Here is a 24,502-nt window from a genome sequence, read left to right as displayed (position 1 = left end):
AAATGTGAGCCACTGCGCCCAGCCTTCCCTTTTTGCCTGCCAGCTGAACCTCAGTGTTGTAGCAGATGAAAATCACTTGTTATCAGAGAATTTGAACCAAACCCTGGCACCAAGAAATAAGTTATAATTTGTCTATACTATTCATAGTAATCGCATTTCCCTTTACCAGCGATTGGTCTGGGCATGGGCATGTATCCTCGTTAGGGCCGATGAAAAAAGGGAAGTCTTAGAGTGGGGAGTCTGGGATCTTCTCCTCTCGGATAATAAAACAGAGCCTCAAGAGGAGAAAAACCCTTTGTCCTCTATGCTTTTTTGCTGTGAGGAAGTGATGGCTGGAGCTCTAATAGTCATCATGTGATCATGAGGTACAAGCAAAAAAATGAACGAAAATAAACAGAAACAGCCTATGTATTTAATGAAATCACTGAACTGCTAAATGGCTTCTGATTAAGTCAACAATAAATGTCTTTATGGTTAAAGTCACTTTGTCTGATTTTCTGTTATTTTCAGCTGACATTCTTCCAATCCACTGTGTAAATGGATATAAAAATTTTTTCAAATATTATTCTAAAGTCACATAGATTAAAATTTACTTCTAACATTTCTTACATTTCACTTTTTTCCCCCCTCAGAATTAAACCTGGAGGGGCAGCGAAAAATTTCACCTGGTTCAATAAAGGACTCTAAAACTGAAGCCTCAGGTAATATTGCAATTAGAAAATCTGCAAAAGTGATTTTTGCTTTAGATGAAACTGGACTGAAATCAAAGCCAGAGCACACATGGAAGAAAAACCTTTTTGAAAGAATGGAGGCAAGAGCCCAAGCAATGCAGCAGAAAATAATAGATAAGGAAAATCTGAAGAAGGAACTAGAAAAAAAGGCTGAAAAAAAACTCCCTAGGGATAATTTGGCCAAAGAGTGGTTTAATACTGAAAGCATGACACTGAATAATAGTGCATATTTGCTTGACAAACTTCTACCCACCTTAGTTCCTGGAGTAGAAAACATATTAACTCAAGTAGAAAAGAAGAAGGTTTTGACAGAAGCTGGTACTCCAAGCAAGTTTGACCCAATTAATTATTTGGGGGAATATTTAATAAGAAACAATCCTAATTATATCAAAGACCCAGGAATGTCTGGTTACCAGAGGGTGATGAAAGAAGTCACAGAAGACCTGAAGATATATGTTCCTGACACTATCTGCAACAGGTACAATCTGTTATTGTTTCAGTTCATGATCTGTCTCCTTACATTGAAAAACTAGTAGAAAAAATAACATAATCATGGACAGGACTTAAAAGAAGTGATTCTACAGTTATTCAGAAAGTATTTATTGAGCTACTAGTATGTGCTTCACTCTTTTTGAGGCACTGTGAAGACTAACAAAATAAATAAGTTCCTTGTATTCATAGATTTAATTATCTCACTATGACTGCAAGTGTATAATGATTTGTATTTTTATTTATCTGCCTGCACTGGAAAGTAAGCTATATAAAAGTTGGAACTTTTTAAAAATTTAATTTTCCATATAGGCAACCTGGTTTAAAGGTCAATATGTAAAAAATGTTATATAGTGAAAAGTTTCCCTCCCATTCTTATCTTCCATCTACCCAATATTCCACCTCCACCATAAATAACTACTATTCTTAATTTTCTATAGATCCTTATAGAATTTCTTTATACATACATAAGGAAATACAAACATGGATTATTAATTTTTTCTTTTACACAAAAGCATGTGATACATGTTACAAATACCCATTTTTACCTGCCATTTATCTTTTTTCATGTAGAAGATTTTTTATTTCTATATAGTCAAATTTAACTTTTCTTTTATGGCATCAGGATTTTGAGGCACTGTTATATTTCAAAATATTAAAAGAATTCTTCCATGTTCTCTTCCAGAATTATTATTTTAATTTTCATTTTAAATACTGACTCATTTGGAATTTAACCTAGTGTAACATGTAAGGATTCAACTTTATCCTTTTTCAAATGTCTACTTAGTGGTCCCAATAAGAGTTGAGTAGTCTATCTTTGCCCCACTGGTTTGGGACTGAGCCTCTATTAATAAATTCATATATATTTTGGGGTGTATTTCTGCATTTTTCCATCCTATTCCATTGGTCAGTCTCCCTTTCATGCATTCGTACCACACTGCTTTAATAATTGAGACTTTTAAATATATTCCATAGATCTGACAGTGCTGGTCCCCACTATTTGCTCTTCTTCTTTTCTGATGTTTCCTGGCTATTTTTGTTTGTTTACTTTTTTTATATGAATTATGGGAGTAACTTGTCTACTTGAAAAAAAATGGGGAGGGAAAACGAAAAGACAAACCTTACAGGAATTTTTATTGAAATCTGATTACATCTATTAATACTCTTAGAAAACCAACATCTTCAAGGCTGCAATTAGCCAAAATTACACAACTGCACTCCAGCCTGGGTACCAGAGCGAGATCCAGTCTCAAAAACAGACACACACACACACACACACACACACACACACCAGAAAACCAACATCTGTAATAATGATGAGTGTTTCGGGGTGTCTTTCCATTTGCTCATCTTATTTTGTATGAATTAGTGTTGCCCTAAAGTTTTTTGCAGCTGGGCATGGTAGCTCACGCCTGTAATCCCAGCACTTTGGGAGGCCAAGACAGGCTGATCACCTGAGGTCAGGAGTTCGAGACCAGCCTGGCCAAACATGGCAAAACCCTGTCTCCACTAAAAATGCAAAAATTAGCCCAGCGTGGTGATGCATGCCTGTAATCCCCGCTACTTGGGACGCTGAGGTGGGAGAATCACTTGAACCTGGGAGGCGGAGGCTGCAGTGAGCCGAGATGCACCACTACATTCCAGCCTGGGCAACAGAGTGAGACCCCATCTCAAAAAAATAAAAAGGTTTTAATGTAGGTTTTGTATCTCTTTTATTAGATTCATTACTAGTTATATTTATCATTCTTTGTTGCTATTTTAAGCAGGGCTTTCTTCTGTTACTATATTTTCTATCTGGATGTAGTCTGAAGACATGAAAGCTACTAATTTCTATATATTTTTGTACCCTGCTACCTTACTGAGTTCTCTTACAGTAACATTTTAGTTGGTTTCTTGGGTTTTCTAGGGAGGTAACCATTGTCTGCAAATAATAGTAGTTTCCCTTCTTCCTTTTCAATTTTTATACTAATATCCTACTACCTCCAATACAATATTAAATAATAATGGTGATATGGGCATCCTTGTCTTTTTACAACTTTAGTAGAAATGCTGCTTCTGTTACTGCTTCATTATGGGCAGTTTTTATATTACTAGTTCTATTCCATTTGGATATGAAAAACATTTTATCTCAATGGGAAAATGTACCTAATTTCTACCTTTCAGAGTGATTTTTAAAAATTAAGACTTGATTTTATCAAATGCTTTTTCAACACCTATGAAAGTGATAATATGATTTTCACCTTAGATTCCTTAATGATGAATTTTACTAATAGATTTCCTACTATTCAATTACCTTAGAATTCCTGAAATAAATCCTGCTTGGTTGCTATGTATTTGGGTACACTGAAATATGCTTTCTACTTGTAAGACAGAATATTTATTTCCTTTTAATTACAGATTTTTCAGAATACAGTATATATCTATCTACCTATCAATAGTCACCGCTAGTGGCAGCAAATGAAAAATGTTTTCCCCTTTTGGGAAAGGGTTCCTTTTTCAGTATCATCGTGGATGCATGGATTTTAATATATATTCAATATATTTTAATCAGTTATAGTCTTTTTTTCTGTTAGATGCTCAAATTGCACCAACTTTGGCTTCTGTTTTCTGACATTACCCCTTTAGTCTTTGAAAACGTCATGCATTTTTTTTTTTTTTTTTTGAAATGGAGTCTTGCTCTGTCACCCAGGCTGGAGTGCAGTGGCGCGATCTCGGCTCACTGCAAGCTCTGCCTCCCGGGTTCACGCCATTCTCCTACCTCAGCCTCCTGAGTAGCTGGGACTACAGGCACCCGCCACCGCGCCCGGCTAATTTTTTTTTTTTTTTTTTTTTTTTTTTGTATTTTTAGTAGACATGGGGTTTCACCGCCTTAGCCAGGGTGGTCTCGATCTCCTGACCTCGTGATCCGCCCGCCTCGGCTTCCCAAAGTGCTGGTATTACAGGCGTGAGTCACCGCGCCCGGCCCAGGCATTTTTTAAATGGATTCCTGGCTCCTTTTAAAATGGGGATCACTCACTTGTGAGCTAGGAGTGCTCATAAATATTGTGTAGTCATTGTTTCTAGGCCCTTCAGGACTAAAACATATAATTTTTAGAGTCAATGACCCGTGACCAGACATCACCTGCAGCCTCTTCAGGCGTGCCACCGCTGCCGGGCCTGCTGTACGACCCGCGGGCTCTGGGCCGTGCCTGCTCTTGCGCCCGGCTCAGGAGGACCCTTCTTGATCCAGGAGTGGACCCTGGTCTCATTGAAGCCAGTTGGGGTCTTGTGGCGGCCTGTTAGGGATGTGATCCAGCGCTTTGGAGGCAGGGCTTCAAGCTGGTAGGGATGAAGATTCTGTGGCCGGCCAGAAAGCGTCCTTGCTGAACACTACCAGGACCTGCGAAGGAAGCCCCTCTACCCAGCCCTCCTTAGCTATGTGAGCTCCAGGCCTGTTGATGGCCGTGGTCTGGGAAGGGTACAAGGTGATCCATGCCTCGAGGGCCATGATAGATACACTGACAGGGTTGAGGCTGACTCTGTGACCATATGGGGAGACTTCAGCGACGTCCACATCAGCAGGAACATCATTCACACCAGCTATTCAGGGTAGGGGGTCAGAAAGAGATCCAGCTGTGGTTTGAAAGCAGTAAGCTGGTGAACTAGCTCCCCTAGACAGGGGCCACTGCAGGAGCGTCTTCCCAGCCAGAGGGCTCAGGCTCCCCTTGGCCACCCCAGCCTTGGTCCACCAGGACCAACTACCTCTGTCACAGGAACCCAAGCCCACACTCCTACAAGTCTCTCCCAAACCACTTCCCTGTGCACATTCTGCCCTACCCCACCCCGGAGGACTTTGAGCCACAAACTTTATGTGCCTTTCTGTATCTTAGCCAGCACAAGATTGGGCCAAATCCTTTCTGCACCAAACTGCCAGACAACCTTTGGGGTGTCTTCAAAAGTGGGTAAGGCAACCTCTCCTCCCGCAAAAGGGAGACATTAAAATTCGCTGTGCTGAGAAAAGAAATATGTAATTTAAAAAATGAGTTAATATTGACAGTTGCATATTAATGTTTCAGGTCTTTATCTAATTTCTTTGATATTTATATTTCCTTCTTCCTTTTTTTTTTTTGAGACAAAGACTTGCTCTGTCACCCAGGCCGGAGTGCAGTGGTGGGATCTTGGCTCACTGCAACCTCTGCCTCTGGGTTCAAGCAATTCTCTGCCTCAGCCTCCTGAGTAGCTGGGATTACAGGCACCCGCCACTACACCCTGCTAATTTTTGTATTTTTTGTAGAGACAGGGTTTCACCATATTGGCCAGGCTGATCTTGAACCCCTGACCTCGTGATCCACCCGCCTCGGCCTCCCAAAGTGCTGGGATTACAGGCGTGAGCCACCGCGCCTGGCCTGTATTTCCTTTTATCTTACATAGAAAATCTTGGTTCCTAATGACATTGACATAATTACTGATTTGTTTTATCCTACAGTTTACATAAAAGCTTCAAAATGGCCCAGCGCGGTGGCTCAAGCCTGTAATCCCAGGACTTTGGGAGGCCAAGATGGGTGAATCACCTGAGGTCAGGAGTTCGAGACCACCCTGGCCAACATGGTGAAACCCTGTCTTACTAAAAATACAAAAATTAACTGAGTGTGGTGGTGTGTGCCTGTAATCCCAGCTGCTCAGGAGGCTGAGGCAGGAGAATTGCTTGAACCCGGAAGGCAGAGGTTGCAGTGAGCTGAGATTGTGCCACCTGCACTCCAGCCTGTGTGACAGAGTGAAACTCTATCTAAAAAAAAAAAAAAAAAAAAGCTTCAAAATAATAATACCAACAAGCTTACTAATAATAAAAATATTAAACAAGGCTTTACGTTTATTTGCAGCTTTTTTGTCCTTAGAATATATCCTTGCCAGGTGCAGTGACTCATACCTGTAATTCCAGCACTTTGGGAGGGATCTCTTGAGCCCAGGAGTTCGAGACCAGCCTGGGCAACATAGCAAGACCCTGTCTCTACAAATAATAATAAAAAAATTATCTTGGCTTGGTGGCACATGCCTACTACTGCCAGTTACTCCAGAGGCTGAGGTGGGAGGATCACTTGAGCCTGGGAGATCAAGACTGCAGTGAGCTGGGTCATGCCACTGCACTCTATCTTGGGTGACAGAGCAAGACCCTGTCTCAAAAAAAAAAAAGAATATGTCTCACTAGGTATATATATGTAAAAAATAGAGCCATGCAAAAAACTAGAAAAAAACAGGGATTAAATCCCTTTATGCTGGAGATAATCCTTTTTAACCATGACTCAAGATCATGAAAATTTTGGAAAATTTCATTACATAAAAAATGAAAGCGTTTTGCCAGGTAAATTGAGTCACAACTTCTCAGTTCTGCTGCTGTAGTGCAAAAGCAGTCATAGCATATATGTAAATGAGAGAGCATGGCTGTGTTCCAGTGAAACTTTATTCGTGGATACTGAAATTAGAATTTCATATAATCTTCACATGGCACAAAATATTATTCATCTTTTGATTTTAAAAAATGATTTAGGCTGAACACAATGGCTCACACCTGTAATCCCAGCACTTTGAGAAGGTGAGGGCAGGAGGATTACTTGAGGCCACGAGTTCAAGACCAGCTTGGGCAACACAATGAGACCCTATCTCTAAAATAAATAAATAAATAAATAAATAAATAAAATAATAAAATTTTAAAATACAAAACTAAAAATATAACAACCCCTCAGCTTTTGAGCCATACAAAACCAGTCAGTGGGCCAGATTTAGCCCCCAGGTTGTAATTTGCTGACCTTTTGTCTAAATGGTATCTATTAGGTCTCTTCCAGGTCTAAAACAAAAGCGATACACTTTTCCTTTTAATATCTTCTGACATACAGACCTACACTAATTTTTTTTTTTTTTTGAGACAAAATCTCACTCTGGTTCTCCAGTCAGGAGTGCAATGGCACAATCTCAGCTCACTGCAACCTCCGCCTCCCGGCAGCGATTCTCCTGCCTCAACCTCCCAAGTAGCTTGGATTACAGGTGCGTACCACCATGCCCAGCTAATTTTTTGTATTTTAAGTAGAGATGGGGTTTCACCATGTTGGCCAGGCTGGTCTCGAACTCCTGACCTCAGGTGATCTACCCACCTCGGCCTCCCAAAGTGCTGGGATTACAGGCGTGAGCCACCACACCTGGCCCACCTACATTCAAATTTATAATTTCTTTTGACTTGTTTTAGTGTCTTTCCTATAGGGTAAACAACTAATTAGAAGCTTTAGAATAGTAATTCTTTTGGAATTAGGCACAGATATCCCTCTGGGATAAAGTAAGAGATATGTGCAGAACTCTTGTTTTATGTGTGGTTATGAAATTTTTATTTTCAGTTGAAACAGGCTTTCTAAGATCATGGTTGTCTATCAATGACACCAGAATCACCTGGGGCGCTTGGTTAAAAGTGCAGATTCCTAGATCCTTCCTCAGATCTTCTGAATCAGAACCTCTAGGAATGCATTTAAAACAAGTTCCATAAGAGGTTATTATTGCACACTAAAGTTTCAAGACCAAATTAAAAAGAAAACAAATTAAGAGAGGTTTAGTACTAGTGAAAACTTCCAGTAGTATGCAGGAAGCAGTTTCATTAAATTTAATAAATACCTTAAGGAACATTTCTGCTCACCATCTGTTCTTGCAGTGCAATAAATTAGACTGTATTTAGATCTATTTCCACTAAAAATACTTACAATCTGTGAACTGATGTTGTCTGTAAACAAATATATTGACAAACACTTCCTCTTGTTACAGATATGTAAATCTCAATGGGTATGTAAAACTCTAGACATTTATTAATGTCTATAATAAGATAGTAATAAGCACACTAGGACATTGGGTTCCATGACACAGGAGAATTAGGTTGTTTCACTGATATTTCTTGAACTGGGAGTTTGACTTCTTAGGGTCATTTGAGGCTTGGTAAAAGTTTTAGTTAAAGGTTGCTCTATTGGAGCAGGAATTTCATGAAATAATTAATCAAAGTTGCTTTGTTTACCTGGATTGTTAGAATTGGGGCTTCATCTTTTTCTGGCAAAAATCCAAGATCTGTATGTCAACAGATGACAGTGTCAGGCATTTGTAGAATATTCAGAAATCCTAAGGATGTTTTACAACAGTGTGTTCTGCTCCTAATCCCTATCGACTTAAAGCTTATATACCCAGCAATATTAGTAAAAACAGTCCTGCTTTGAAATTCTCAGAACTATACCATTGTTTGTGTTACCTTCAATCCATTGCAAAGCCTTAGAAAAGTCCATTCACTTTAGGAATGAAATTTTCCTGAATTATAGCCAAGAAAAAAAGTCAAAAGAAAATGTATTTGTTTTAATGAGACTCTATCTTGTGGTAATGTTTAAGTGTTCATTTGCTTCAGCTTGATCCAAAAAGCTTTTGTCTGCCTACTTTCTAGGACAAAAGGGATTCATCTCTGTTAGGTCTCTAAAAACAACAGATAGAGAAGACACTGCTTACTTATTTGGAACAATTTTTATAGTGGTAGCCACTATATCTGAAAAATACAGTATCACTGCTGTTTGTAGGTTTTATATGTGCAATGTAATTTACTACTTTTCATTGGGGCTCTTGAAAGACATAGATATAGAATTAAAGTGGACTTTAATTCTTACGTGCAATTTTGGACAACTGTAAAGTAGGTTAAGTTTGTATCATTCACTTTTCTTCATATTTTCTTTTCTTTTAGTATGCTTTGTAAAAAGTATCTTTTCCCTCTGACTCTTGATTTCTCCAGTGTTTGGGATTGCATATTTGAAGGTCATTACCACCTTATTATGAATTGATAATGAAAAATATTTGCTCCTAAAATAGGATTACAAACTTTCAATAGCCTAATTATGATGGTGGTTATACATACTCATATATGTTAAAATTCATAAAACTATGTGCCAAAGAAGGTAAATTTTACTGTATGATATTTTTTAAAATATAAAACTTTTAAGCAGTAAAAAAAGAAAACTGTTAATGTTAGAATTTGAGACTATTCTACTTTACTACAAATTTCCTCTCTTTTCTCAACTAGTCTTGAACCATAATAACCTAGAATGAGTTCAAATGAACCGGAAAGTAGATCTAAGAGACCCCAAACAGAAGCTTGTATCTTTTCCTGTATAATGCATACCCAGTTCTGCCTTGGTAGTGATCTCTTATAATTGCATATTCACTATGGGGTCTGTGTTGCAGTTTGAGATATCTTTTGGGCATTTTTCCTGTGACTCCTCTTTATTAGCTTTATGCATTAATGATGGAACATTTAATCCATAAAGAGAGAGAAACACAAAGAGGTATTTCAAAGAATTACTTTCTCTACCACAGCTACATACAAGAGAAGACCAAGTTAGTATAAATATTCAAGCCTTAAGGATACACAAACCAAGTAAAATTTCAAGGAGCGAGGGACACAGGCCTTTATTTTATTAATTTCTTGCATATTAAGTCGTGTAGTGTTCAAAGAATTTATGTAAACTATGTGACAAAAATCTATTGTGTGTGTTTCTATCGGAATGTGTTATTTGCAGAGTTCTCAAATCTGCTTCAAAGTACTTTTTGTATTTTTTTTTTAAAAAAGCTTCAAAATGTCTTACTCATCCTTACAAGATGCCAGCAGTAGGACTTGGCAAGACAGAGGGAATGTTTCATCCTTGATATGGGTCTTCCTGAGTTGCCAGGAGACAGTGGCTTCCTAGACAGCTGTCTGCTCATATTCTACACCAGCTGCCACCCATTTACTGAGCCATGTGCTTATATTATGCTAGGAAAACCCACAGGTGCTTCTGCACGGGTGATATTAGTAATATTAATCATCTTGTCGATTTATACTGAATATCAAATTTTGTCAAGCCAGTAAAACAGATTATGAGTGATGTGAGTGAATGGACAAGGAAAATATTTTTGTAGTATTCAAATGACTGTTACATCCAATGGAATGGTGGTAGGACTTTATCCAAACAGGTTCTACTCTTGTTCAACCTGAAGCATAATGATAATTTATGTACACTGACTAGTTTCATGTCCATCTCTAAACCTTTCTCTGTTGAGTATGTATATATCCCATTATTAAATACTTAAGAAATTCAACCACTTATGGACTGCAAGATCATGGTCTCCCTGGATGACATCCTTGTATTCTACACCCTACCCTGCAACTTGATATTAAATGAGTCTCTGGTTTGCTTCAATGACATAGAATGTTCCTAATGTTAGAGACTGAGGTAGAGTCCCTGAGTCAACTTCTCTCCAGCTAGGGCTGGGTATCTGGTAAAATGCCTGACAAGGTGTGGTTGTCCTGAAGTAGAAACTCCTAAGACTATTGAGAATGTCCAGAAATTTTTAGGATTTTCCGTATAATTCCATTGATTCATTTAAAAGTATCCAGTGACAGCCTCAAAAGAAGATAATTTGTCTGTTCATAGAGGAGGTTGTGGCCTTCTAATGGCTGAAGACCTTATATGCAATTGCTTTGGTTTTTACATCCTCAGTGCTAACTCAGTCTTTCACCATCGAAACATGCTTCCCAGCTTCCCTGGGGCAGGGGGGATGGGGGGAGTGGGGAGTATGCTTACTCTGTTGGCCTCTGCCCTGCTCTTGCTTTTCCAAAAAGGTGGCTCAATTGGAACTCAACTCACCTCATTTAGAAATAGGAAATCCTGGCTGGGCACGGTGGCTCATGCCTGTAATCTCAGCACTTTGGGAGGCCGAGGTGGGTGGATCACGAGGTCAGGAGTTCAAGACCAGCCTGGCCAACATCGTGAAACCCTGTCTCTACTAAAAATACAAAATTTAGCCAGGTGTGGTGGCACACACCTGTAGTCCCAGCTACTCAAGAGTGGGAGAATTGCTTGAACATGGGAGGCGGAGGTTGCAGTGAGCTGAGACCACACCATTGCACTCCAGCCTGAGTGAGAGAGTGAGATTCCATTTCAAAAAAAAAAAAAAAAAAGGAAATCCTCACCATTGAGGCCAGCTGTAAAGCTTGGAGGCATTATATCTGAGCTACCCAGCATATAGTCACAATGACCACTAAGCCCTGATTTAGTCCATCCTGGCCAGATAGGCTGCATTATTTATGCATAACAGTTTTACTACCATACATATTAACTAATCAAAACCACCAGCCAAGTGTCCTCTTTGGGAATCCAGAGTGCCAGCTTTCTCTGTCTAAAACATCCCTCCCTTTGTTTCTTTAGCTGGCTAAGTTCTCCTTGTCCTTCAGTAGTCAGCTATAGCACCACTTTTGTCACAGTTGGTCTGGATTAAGTACTTTTTCTATATATTTCTTACATTTCTGAAACACCTGTAGGCTCATGTCAGCCCCCTTAGCACACTGTAATGTAATTGTTATTTACCTTCCCATAATCCCTTTGAAGACAAGGGCTATCTTCTATTATACCTATATTTGAAACTGAGCACAATGCCTGGCATGAGCTGGGGCTCAATAAATGTTAGATGAATTAATTAATAACCTAAACTTACTAGCCGGCCACGGTGGCTCATGCCTGTAATCCCACCACTTTAGGAGGCTGAGGCAGGTGGATCACCTGAGGTCAGGAGTTCGAGAGCAGCCTGACCAACATGGTGAAACCCCCATCTCTACTAAAAATACAAAATTAGCTGGGCATGGTGGTGCATGCCTGTAATCCCAACTACTCAGGAGGCTGAGGCAGGAGAATTGCTTGACCCCGGGAGGCGGAGGTTGCAGTGAGCTGAGATCAGGCCATTGCACTCCAGCCTGGGCAACAACAGTGAAACTCCGTCTCAAAAACAAACAAACAAAACTTAAACTTACTGAGGAACCTTTACTCAGTCAATTAGTATTTATTGCATAACTACTGAGTTCTCAGTGGTGAGCTATACCTTATAGGGAAAAAATACAAAATTTGATTTTTGTCATGAAGAACTTATACAGTCTATTTGAGGAAATATAACTAAAACAGCCAGTTTTATCAAAAGCAGTTGTCCATATACACTCTCCCCACTTCCCACATATTTTTTAACCTGTTACTTCTGGCTTTTGTGCCAGGCTTTCTCTAATAAATGGCACTTGCCAAAACCACAATGTTTTCCATGCTTCTAGGCCCAGTAGAAAGTTTGCCATTTTTATCTTACTTGACCTCTTAGCATTATTTCCATCTTGAAATACTTTTTCCCTCCTCTTCCATGATATCATACTTGTCTAACTTTCCTTCTGTTTCTCTATTTAGTCCTTCTCAGTGTCCTTTTCTGGCTCATTCTCTGCTACTTGATCTTCAAATATTAAAGTTCTTTAACCTGTCACTCTATATTCCATCCCTGAGTGCTCACATTCCAACATGACTTAAGTTACCATCTATACATTCATGACTTTTAGATTTATATCTTTGGTTCAAACACCTTCTTTGAGCTCTATCCCAGTACATCCAACTATTTATTCAATATCTGTACTTGTATGTTTCATAAGCACCTCAGTTTCAAGAAGTCATTGTCCTCAAGCCAAAAACTAGCAAATCAACCTGGACACCTTCTGATGATCTCTCACTGTTCATTTCTAGTCAGTCATTAAGTCCTGGTGATTTCACCTTCTTTTCTTAAATTTGTTCATTTCTGACCATCCCCCACTGCTTTCATCCTAGTCTGAGCTACCATTGTCTCTTGCCTCCACTATTGCAATAGTTTCCTAATTGGTATGTTTACATCCAGTTGCCTTCTTCCAATCTATTCTTCATCCATAACTAAAGTGATTTTTTTAAAGGCTAATATTACCATGTTGTTCCCCAATGTGAACCCTTTCAGTGGTACCCTTTTACCCTCAGAATAAAGAACAAAATTCTTAACTAAGCCTATGAGACCTTCCTTGGATGACCTTGTCCTTGCCTGCTTTTCCAAGCTTGGCTCCTGCCTCTCTCCCCACACTATACTCCAGGCACAGAGGATTTCTTTCGTTCTTAAACATACTGTGCTCCTCCCTACCTCAGGGTCTTCACATATGCCATTCCCTCTGCCTATACCACTTTCTTCCTCTTTACTTAATCCTACCCATCCTTTAGAGTTCAGGCTCAGACACCATTTCATCATGAAATTGGGTTGGGATCTTCCCTTATGTGCTCTCATAGCATCCTGTGTTTCTCCTTCATTGCACTTATCACAGTTGTGATGGTGGTTTCCTCTGCTACAATATAAGCAGGAACTATGTCTGTCATAGTCACCACTGAATCCTCAGCATCTAACACTGTGTCTTATGAGTAATGCTCAATAAATGTTTGTTAATTAACCTATTCCAGTCTGCCTTAATGATGAAAGTTTTCTTCTGTTTTTATTTTATTTTTGCTTTTTTGTTTTTAGATACATAAGATTATTATGAGATATGTCTTAATGCTCAATAACTATGGGAGAGTCACCTCATTTTCACACATCCCTTAATTTAGAGTAATTGAATTTTTAACTTTGAAATATCTGGAATTAATCATCACTATTTAATGAGGATGCTATGATAAATGTTCTTTATCATTTTATAAAATTCTGAAGAGGCCTAATTATTCATCTGCTTAAATATTATTGATTAATTACTTAGATTTTTCTTAAATCATTAAATTATATCAGCATCCTCATTTATGTAGTAAGATATAAATTGAATAAGCAAAGAGAAAATAAGTAAGTATAAGAAGTAAGTAGGCATATATTTCATATATGGATTTTTAATAGGAATACTCATTATGGGACTAATATGGACATACTCCAGGAATGGCAAGAAATTCAGTTTAGCGGCTGGGCACGGTGGCTCATGCCTGTAATCCCAGCACTTTGGGAGGCCGAGGCGGATGGATCACAAGGTCAGGAGATCGATGCCATCCTGGCTAACATAGTGAAACCCCGTCTCTACTAAAAATACAAAAAATTAGCCGGGAGGCTGAGGCAGAAGAATCGCTTGAACCTGGGAGGTGGAGGTTGCAGTGAGCCAAGCACCACTGCACTCCAGCCTAGGTGACAGAGCAAGACTCTGTCTCAAAAAAAAAAAAGAAAGAAAGAAATTCAGTTTAGCTTTGTGAAACTAAGACCACCAGAGCTTAAAAACACCTTCAAACAAACAAACACTGAGTTTATTAACTTGCCAGGCAAAGGAATATACACCAGTGAAGACTTCACTGAATGGTATGTGGAAGGGGGAAATTCAGGGGCTTTTAATTGTTTTATAATAGATATACTTATAAGAACTAAAAACTTATCACATTGTATAGGACAGAGTGAGTCCATAGATCTGTACATGATTGATTAAAACAAGTCCCAGTTTTTAGTGGTCAAGAAAGGGTCTTCAGTTACGTATAGCAATGATCTGGTATACTGAGGTCACTCAAAGTTCATGGTCAATTATCCACTTAAGCTGATTAGAACCAATTTTGATGTAATACAACTTTCACTTTTGATATAATCTAGGCAAATGTTTCTGTAAATAGAAGATTTTCCTTATACAGCTTGAATTGATGGATAGAATTTGGATTGTCACAACTAGGTGGGGAAGCATTTTTACTTCTACTCTTTAATCAGATTTATATTATGCTTTTCTTTAAAAGGTCTCGAAACACTCATTCATATAGGAAAACTCTTTTCTTAGTTAGCTTTTGCTGCATAACAAAATACTCCAAAACTTCATGGCTTAAAGCAATAGAATTTATTTGCTCATGATTTTGTAGATTGGTAACTTTGAGCTGGGCTCATGGCCCATCTCTGTTCCACATGGTATCAATTAGACTCACTCATGAGATGCAGTAAGATGAAACCTTTCAATCATATCCCTTTACTTTCAGAATAACAACCAAAAGTGATGACCTCAATCACTTTTGAAGTGGTTGGCAGTCTCTTTGCAAAAGCAATGGAAGTAACTGGATCATCATCCAGCAGGCGAGCCCATGCTCATTTCCATGATGGTATTGTAGTGGAAGGGCTCCCAAGTTCAATAAAAGAGGGCAAGCCCCAGTGTTCAAGTACTTTTCAACTTTCTGCTTACATTCTGTTTTCTAATGGCCCATTGGCCAAAGCATGTCACATGGCCAGAGGCAGACAAGGAGTACAGGAACAGACTCCATTTCTTCATGGGAGGAGCTGCAAAGTTATGTTGCATTCATAGAGACATGCATACAGAAATGGGAAGAATTTATGACTATTTTTGCAATTTTTCCATAATGTAGTTTTTCTTCCCTTCCAGTCCCCTTACACTTAGAATGAATCTGCTTATAGGTTATGTCTACCCTGTACTGCCCAAATTAAGAGTTTTGGATGCTTTAGAATTCTCTGGATTAATGTAAAGTAAACATCTTCATGAGATAATGCAGGCTACAGAAGACAAATTTTATTAATTCCCTGAATGGGTGACACAATCAATTTAAAATCCATTTGGATTATATTTTGAGTCTCATGTACAGTGGCCCAGAAGCACAAAAGTAGATTTTGTTTCTAGATATGGACATCAATAAATGGGAGGAAATGATGTCTGAGGTGAGACCTAAAGCATGTGGAGGATCTAGTCAGGCAAAGAGAGGGAGAAAAATATTTCAAGCAGATGGGAAAATGACAGAAAACCAATTTTGTGTATTCATTTTTGTGTCACATGAGAATCTGGAGACACTTAGTACTTACCCTAAAATTCGTTTACTTATCTGTTCTGCCATTGGACCCTAAGCTTTATAATGGCAGAATCCATAGTAGGTGCCAAATAAATATTTATGTAATGAATGAGTGAGTGAGTGGTTTAGTGAGTGAGTGTATGAATGAATAATGCAAAAGAGCTGGGTGAAAAACACAGATACAGAAGACAGAGCCACAGAGGAATGAAAACAGAAATTGAGAAGAATCCTAGCTAGAGATGAGGGGGAAAGGAAAAAGCAGCAGAGGATGAAATAGATAAATAGCAGAAGGGGAGACAAGCAGAAGAAGCAGAAGAAGACAAGCAAACAAGCTCTCAGAACTTTGGTAGCTGACCGGTAGAGCTGACTGGTAGAGATTTGGTTGGTTAGCAATTGCATCAGAGAAACTTAGCACTCCTTTAAAATACTCATTAAGGCCAGGTGTGGTGGCTTACACCTGTAATCCCAGCACTTTGGGAGGCCGAGGTGAGCGGATCACGAGGTCAGGAGATTGAGACCAGCCTGGCCAACGTGGTGAAACTCTGTCTCTACTAAAAATATAAAAAATTAGCCAGACTGGTGGTGGGCACCTGTAATCCCAGCTACTTGGGAGGCTGAGGCAGGAGAATTGCTTGAAACTGAAAGGCAGAGGTTGCAGTGAGCCAAGATTGTGCCACTGCACTCCAGCCTGGGCAACAAGAGCGAAACTCCATCTCAAAACAATAAATAAATAAATAAAAATAAAATACTTATTAATCTTCCAGCAGTTCAGACCCAGCCCCTTCTGTACTATTAAACTGCTTGTCTGCTTTTATTTTCAAACTTCAAAGTTCATTTTTGAACACTTGTTTTTCTAGAGAATTTTGAAGGCCTTATATAGGCATAAGGTAATGACTTAGATTTTAGTAGTTTCTTTGGTTCATCAGATATATCCAATTTACCAGTTCCCACTGAAAATCTTTTTGCATTTTAAAATATGTCAGATTGTCTTAGTCTTTCTTCTTTGAAAGATGAAGACTTGCCTCCAACATTGTTGGGAAAAAATTGTACTTGAAACCAGCAACTATTTTTATTATTCTGAGCCATTCTATTTGATTTCAATCAAAACCAGTTTGGGGTTTTTGGAGTCCTAATAGGAGTGATGCACATAGGTACAATTAAAAGCACAGTTTTTCCCCCATTCTCAACCTGGGTGATGCAGTTCTGGCTGCAAGGGTAACTCTTATGCTCAGCACTTCAGCAGTGGCTGGCAAAGCATGAGACTTTGGCTAGATAAAGGCAATTAGCTGAGATATACCCCTAGACAGATTTCTCAGAAGTTTGATCCAAGGCATCAGAATGACCTGAGATGCTTGTTATAAATGCATCTTCTAGGCTTCCACCCTAGACATGAATGCTGAGACCAGCTCAGTCATGGAGACCCTAACCCAGTGGCACTAGAGGAATTAAAGACACACACACAGAAATAAAGTGTGGAGTGGGAAATAAGGGCTGACAGCCTTCAGAGCTGAGAGCCTGGAACAGAGTTTTACCCACATATTTACTGACAGCAAGCCAGTGATAAGCATTGTTTCTATGGATTGTAGGTTAACTAAAATTGGAAACAAAGGGATGGGCTGAAACAAAGGGATGGACTCTGGCTAGTTATCTGCAGCAGGAACATGTCCTTAAGGCACAGATCGCTTATGCTATTGTTTGTGGCTTAGGAACGCCTTAAGTGGTTTTCCACCCTGGGTGAGCCAGGTGTTCCTTGCCCTCTTTCCGGTAAACTCACAACCTTCAGCATGGGGATCATGGCCATCATGAACATGTCACAGTGCTGCAGAGATTTTGTTTATGGCCAGTTTTGGGGCCAGTTTATGGCCAGATTTGGGGTCCTGTTCCCAACATGTTCCCCATTTTTGTTTTTGCAAGACAATAAAAGCAAAGGCGGCTTTATCACAGTGAGCTACTTCTTTCAGTAGTCAGGATCCACATCTACAGACTATACAAAGACAAACAATACAGATTAAAAGCACAATCATCATTGAAATCACAGAGCTTCCAAGTGTTTTTATCCAGTCTAATGGGTTAATAGCTGCTAATCCATCTGTAGCTCCTTCAAGCGCTCCAGTTCCTGGCATTAAGGTCAGGTGTGTCTGGGATACTTTAAATATTTGTTCTTTTAATTTTGCAATATCCAAAGACAAGTTTGTAGAGTGTCCTTCTAGACGTTTTTTATTATTTCCCAAATTTTGATCTTATTAAGAGCCATGAATAGTTTCCACAAGTCCTTAGGTTTAGCTCCTACAGCGGGCCATATCATTTGAGGTTGAGGTGCCACTATATGGCCATGTTTCCAGATAATAGGAACTCTTGCCATACTTCTTACCATTTCTACCATCTGACCATTTTGTTTAGACCAGCTGAACATAGTGTGGCCATGGCACGCAGACTGAGAGGTGAAATTCAAGGTAAACATCCCCTTAGGGGACCAATCAATAATGATTCCATAGGAATCGTTGTACAGCACCTCTGCCTGTTCTGCAGTGCAATCTTCCCAAACAAGCACATTCATTATTTCTGGCCAGGTCCAATTCTGCTTACAAATAGGTTTTTGAGGGTGGTATGCCTCAATTATAGGAGTATATTCATTTTGGTAAATACTGAGACCAGAAAGCATGTGTAACTGTGCCATAGAGTGATTACGTCCAGGCATTATTGCCAGCCAAGATTGATAAATATGCCCAATAAGTATAATTGTTCTCTGTGTCAGCCCTTGTTGAAGGAATACTCATGGCGGTGGTGATCACCACTATCATAGCTATCATTAAATTACTCATTGTGACTGATTATCCCACTTTCCTCAGGTTTTCTTCCGCCATCTGTGACACCTTCTTGATCTGTCCCCAGGTAGGTGGCTGTGTTCGACAGGTGTTGCTCTTGACAGTTGGAGTCTTCCTCAGCGTCAGTCTTGATATGTCTGCAACCGGTGGGTCTTTGGGATCTTCCCAAAACCTCTTCCTGGGTATCTGGCTCTTAGTAAGGCTTTAGATGTCTCGATGGCACCCAAATTGGCTGTTGATTCAATCCTGGAGAAATACAAGCATAACCTCTACCCCAAGTTATTATTTTACCTATTTCCCAAATTTTTATTATCAGATCTCTCCACCAAACCAGTTGTTCTGCTTCTGTCTTTGCAGCTGGTTTCTGTAGATGCTGTTCAGCTGCTGATAGTATTTGGTCTTTAGGCAGGCTAAAAAAATTTACAGTCAATAATGCTAGATTCAGTTGCATATGTGGTGTCCCATAATCCCTGTTTTCCCCCCTCTGCTTTTGCAATTGGTGTTTCAGGGAGAGATTCATTCTTTCCACTATGGCTTGTCCTTGAGAATTATATGGGGTATCAGTAATGTGTTTAATATTCCATATAGAGAAAAATGTAACTAGAGCTTGTCTAGTATATACTGGGGCATTGTCTGTTTTAATAGAAACTGGAATGCCCATACCACAAAGCACTGCAAAAGGTGATGTTTAACACAGGCAGAAGACTCTCCTGTTGGCATGTAGCCCAGATGAAGTGAGAAAAGGTGTCCACACATACATGTACATAAGCTAGTCTCCCAAACGAGGGAACATGTGTGACATCCATTTGCCAAAGAGAATTAGGTTCCAATCCTCGAGGATTAACTCCTCCTGTGAAAGATGAGGAATGCACCATTTGGCAAGTTGGGCATCGCTGGATAATGGCTTTAGCTTCTTTCCAGGTAATGCAGTATCTGTGTTTGAGACCAAAGGCTCAATTTAACATGGGTTAAATTGTGAAAGTGTCTAGCATTAGGTATTGCAGTAGCAACTAGGTGATCAGCCATTTGATTCCCTTCAGTTAAAGGTCCTGGAAGAGGTGTATGAGCCCTAATGTGAGTGATGTAAAAAGGGTGCATTCTACTCCTAACTGCTGTTTGCAATTGGGTAAATAAAATCATCAGTTGTTCATCTGTATGAAATCATAACTGAGCATTTTCAATTAATTGTGTGGAATGAACCACGTATGAAGAATCAGAAGTCAAATGAATAGGCATATTAAAAGCAGTCAATACCTCAGTTACAGCTACAAGCTCCACTTTTTGAGCTGAAGTATAGGGTGTCTGGAAAACTTTACCCTTCGAGCCAGAATAAGCTTTACCATTAGTAGACCCATCTGTAAAAACATTCTCAGCACCTTCAATTGGTTTAAATTTAGTTATTTTAGGGAGAATCCAATTAGTTAATTTCAAAAATTGAAACAGTTTTGTTTTTAGGAAAATGATTATCGAGAATACTCACAAAGTCAGTTAAATGGGTTTGCCAAGTAAGACTATTTATAAAAGCTTGTGTATTTGTGCCTTTGTGAGAGCGACAATAATTTTTCCAGGATCATATCCATGTAATTTAACAATCTGAGTTCTCCCATTTCCTATCATAGTAGCAATTTGATCCAAAAAAGGAGTTAGAGTCCATGAATTAGTATGTGGAAGAAAAAGTCACTCTACAAGATCTTGCTCTTGAACAATAACACCAGTAGGTGAATGCTGAGTTGAAAAAAATTAGCAAATCTAGAGTCTTCTCTGGATCTATTCTATTTATTTGAGTCTTATGCACTTGCTTTTCAATCAGCTGCAACTCTGCCTCAGCCTCCTTTGTTAATTGCCAAGGGTTAGTGAGACTAGGATCTTCTCTAAGGATAGAAAATAGATTACGTATGGCATAGGTAGGAATGCCTAGAGCAGGTCGTATCCAATTAATGTCCCCTAGTAATTTTTGAAAGTCATTTAATGTTTTCAATTGATCCCTACATATGGTTACTTTCTGTGGCACTATTGTAGGGTCATTTACTAAGGTCCCCAAGTAGGAATAAGTCTGAATTTTGTCAGGAGCTATAATTAAACTGGCGTGAGAAATCGAGTTTTGCAAGTGATCATAACATTGGAGTAATATTTCTTGAGTGGGGGCAGCACAAAGTATATCATCCATACAATGAATAATGTAACACTGTGAAAATTTTTTACGAGTAGGTTCAATTGCTTGCCCTACATACGTCTGGCAAATTGTTGGACTGTTTAACATGCCTTGTGGCAACACTTTCCAATGAAAACACTTAGCAGGCCGCAGGTTGTTTACCACAGGAATTGTAAATGGAAACTGTTCACAGTCTAGCTCAGCTAAGGGAATAGTAAAGAAACAGTCTTTTAAATCTATGACTATTAAAGGCCAATTTTTTGGAATCATAGCAGGAGAAGACAGTCCTGGCTGCCATGTCCCCATAGGTTGTATAACTGAATTAATGGCTCTTAAGTCAGTTAACATTCTCTATTTACCTGATTTTTTCTTAATTATGAAAACTGGAGAATTCCAAGGGGAAAATCTTGGAGCTATGTGTCCTTTTTCTAATTGTTCAGTAACTAAGTCCTCCAAAGCCTCCAGTTTCTCTTTACTTAGTGGCCATTGTTCTATCCAAATTGGCTTATCTGTTAACCATTTTAAAGGTATAGGTTCTGGAGGCTTAACAATGGCTGCCATAAAAAATGATATCCTAAACCTTGGCGGGAACTTTGTCTTTCTGCTTGAAGCAGTTCCTACAAACCTTGCAAATTTTTTCCTAGTCCTACACCAGGGACACACCCGATTTCATGCATCATATGTTGACTTTGAGGACTATATCATTGCTCTGGAATTAGAACTTGTGCTCTCCATTGTGGTAATAAATCTCTCCCCCCAAAATTTATAGGTACAGAAGTTATAATTGGTTGAAGAGTCCCAAGTTGTCCATTGGGCCCTTCGCAATGCAAAATATAACTACTTTGATATACTTCAGGGGCTTTACCAACTCCAACTATGTTAAATTGAGCGGGTTGAATTGGCCACGCAGATGGCCAGTGCTGTAGATAAATGATTGAAATGTCCGCTCCTATATCTAACAAACCTTTAAATTTCTTTCTCTGAATAGTTATAGGATGTTTATCAGTAATTTGATTGACCCTATAAGCTGCTTTGCCTTGTTTATTTGTGCTTCCAAATCCTCCTGTTCATTTAATTTCATTTTTCCCCATTTCCACATATGGCACAATCAGGAGCTGTGCTATATGCTCTCCTGGCTCTGCTTTCCAGGGAACAAAAGTAGATATAACAATTTGAATTTCCCCATTGTAATCTGAATCAATGACTCCTGTATGTACTTGCACTCCTTTTAAATTTAAACTAGATCTACCTAGAAGTAATCCTGTCATCCCCACTGGCAACAAATGACTGGAGACAGCAACATTCTTTAACAGTCTCATTACAAAAAGAGAACCTGGTCCATATTGATTAATAGCTTGTTTAAATTCTTTGAGTAATTTAAAAGGAAAAGGCTCAAATGTAGCTATAATATTTCCCTGTTGATCTGGTGGGTGTATCCTAACAGAGAACTGCCAGGCCTCTAAATCACCCTCTCTTGTAGCTTGCTGAATTCCTGCCTGAATAGAACTGAGAGCAGTCGCTCGAGGTGCTGCTCGAACAGTCACTGGGGCAACTACTTTTTGCCCAGTGTCCTCCAGAAAAGAAAGATCTGGAGGGTCAGGCCACTCTTTTTCTTCAAAATAATGAGGGAGTGCAGAAGGGTAGGGACAAACCTCTCCCTCCTTTGCCACTTTAGCTTTAGCTGGCAAACAAACCTGCTCTGTCACCTCTTCGGTTACTTCATCATACTTTCCTTCCTCCTCATTATCAGTGTGAAAAGGTTCCAAGGTGGAATGAACCAGGGCCCAAACTTGTCCCATTGTTACCCTGATGCTTCCGAGCTCCCCTTCTTACTCACCACAGGGACTGCTTAAGAGTACTCGGGTGTCCTCCAGCTTAGTTCCACATTCTCCGACTGTCACTCCAGTGACCCTTCGACCCAGGTTCCAGCCCCATGTATGGGCGCCATTTGCTGAGACCAGCTCGGTCATGGAGACCCTAACCCAGCGGCACTAGAGGAATTAAAGACACACACACAGAAATATAGAGTGTGGAGGGGGAAATCAGGGGGCTGACAGCCTTCAGAGCTGAGAGCCTCGAACAGAGTTTTACCCACATATTTATTGACAGCAAGCCAGTGATAAACATTGTTTCTATAGATTATAGATTAACTAAAATGGGAAACAAAGGGATGGGCTGAAACAAAGGGATGGGCTCCAACAAAGGGATGGGCTCCCTGGCTAGTTATCTGCAGCAGGAACACATCCTTAAGGCACAGATCGCTCATGCTATTGTTTGTGGCTTAGGAATGCCTTAAGCGGTTTTCTGCCCAGGGTGGGCCAGGTTTCCTTGCCCTCAGTCCAGTAAACCCACAACCTTCAGCATGAGCATCATGGCCATCACGAACATGTCACAGTGCTGCAGAGATTTTGTTTATGGCCAGTTTTGGGGTCAGTTTATGGCCAGATTTGGGGGGCCTGTTCCCAACACCTGAAATCAATCCCTTCAGATGATTTCTCTGTCCAGGGAAGAGAGAAGCTCACTACCCTAAGGCCTTATTGCATCCAACCTTGCCTTTTCAGTATATATAGCAGCTTCTAGAGCTATTTTTACTACCTGTTTTTTAAGTTGTAAATCAATATCTCATAATTATATACATTTGCAGGGTCAAAGTGATGTTATAATTTGTGAATACAATGTGAAATAATGAAATCAAACAAATTAGCGTATCTATCACCTCAAATACATATCATTTTTTTGTGGTGAGAACATTTGAAATTTACTCTCAGCAATTTTGAAATGTACACTAAAACTTATTCATCTTGTCTAAATGAGATTTTATACCCTTTGACAATCATATCTCCATTTCCCCCATTCCCAGCCTCTGTAACCACCATTCTACTCTCTGCTTCTATGTGCTTGTTTGTTTTATATTGCACAGATAAGTGAAAACTTGTGGTATTTGTCTTTCTGTGCCTGGCTTTTTTCACTTAGCATAATGTTCTCCAATTCCATTCACGCTGTCAGAAATGACAGAATTTCTTTCTTTTTTAAGGCTGTATAGTATTCCATTGTATTTATTTATTACTTATTTTTTGAGACAGAGTTTCGCTCTGTCGCCCAGGCTGGAGTGCAGTGGCGTGATCTCGGCTCACTGCAAGCTCCACCTCCAGGGTTCACACCATTCTCCTGCCTCAGCCTCCCGAGTAGCTGGGACTACAGGCGCATGCCACCACACCCGGCTAATTTTTGTATTTTTAGTAGAGACAGGGTTTTGCCGTGTTAGCCAAGATGGTCTTGATCTTCTGACCTCGTGATCCGCCTGCCTTGGCCTCCCAAAGTGCTGGGATTACAGGCGTGAGCCACTGTGCCTGGCCCCTCCATTGTATTATAAACCACATTTCTTCTATCCATTTGTCTGTTGGAGGACACTTAGGTTGGTTCTATCACTTGGCTATTATGAATAGTGTCACAGTGAACATGGAAGTGCAGCCATCTCTTTGACAAACTGATTTCAGATCTTTTGGGTAAATATCCAGAAGTGAGACTGCTGAATCATGTAGTAATTCTGTTTTTAGTTTTTTGAGGAACCTCCCTACCAGTTTCCACAATGGTTGTACTAATTCACATTCCTACCAATACTTCTTAAGTCTAGTATTTAGTTGGGTAAAATAAGGCCTACCTCTATAA

At 39.5% G+C, this 24,502-nt stretch overlaps 1 protein-coding gene across 15 annotated transcripts in view; it reads left to right on the top strand.

Annotated features, from left to right (window-relative positions):
- Positions 1-24,502, top strand: part of EFCAB5 (EF-hand calcium binding domain 5) — a 183,718-nt gene that overhangs the window by 38,431 nt on the left and 120,785 nt on the right. For 8 of the 15 annotated variants that reach the window (XM_054670095.2, XM_016932086.4, XM_054670093.2 and 5 more), the window contains one exon: positions 633-1,209. The exons of 6 other annotated variants lie outside the window; for them this stretch is intronic. In XM_054670095.2, coding sequence (XP_054526070.1) covers positions 633-1,209 — 577 coding nt within the window. Of the gene's footprint in view, positions 1-632; positions 1,210-18,705; positions 18,749-24,502 lie in introns of all 15 variants that reach the window. One more of the 15 variants, XM_063798748.1, reaches the window with a different exon arrangement.

The sequence above is a fragment of the Pan troglodytes genome, chromosome 19, assembly GCF_028858775.2.
Source record: "Pan troglodytes isolate AG18354 chromosome 19, NHGRI_mPanTro3-v2.0_pri, whole genome shotgun sequence".
In the NCBI taxonomy this organism is placed as follows: domain Eukaryota; kingdom Metazoa; phylum Chordata; class Mammalia; order Primates; family Hominidae; genus Pan; species Pan troglodytes.
Note: the sequence above shows the minus strand (reverse complement) of the source record. Positions and strands in the feature narration are given on the sequence as shown.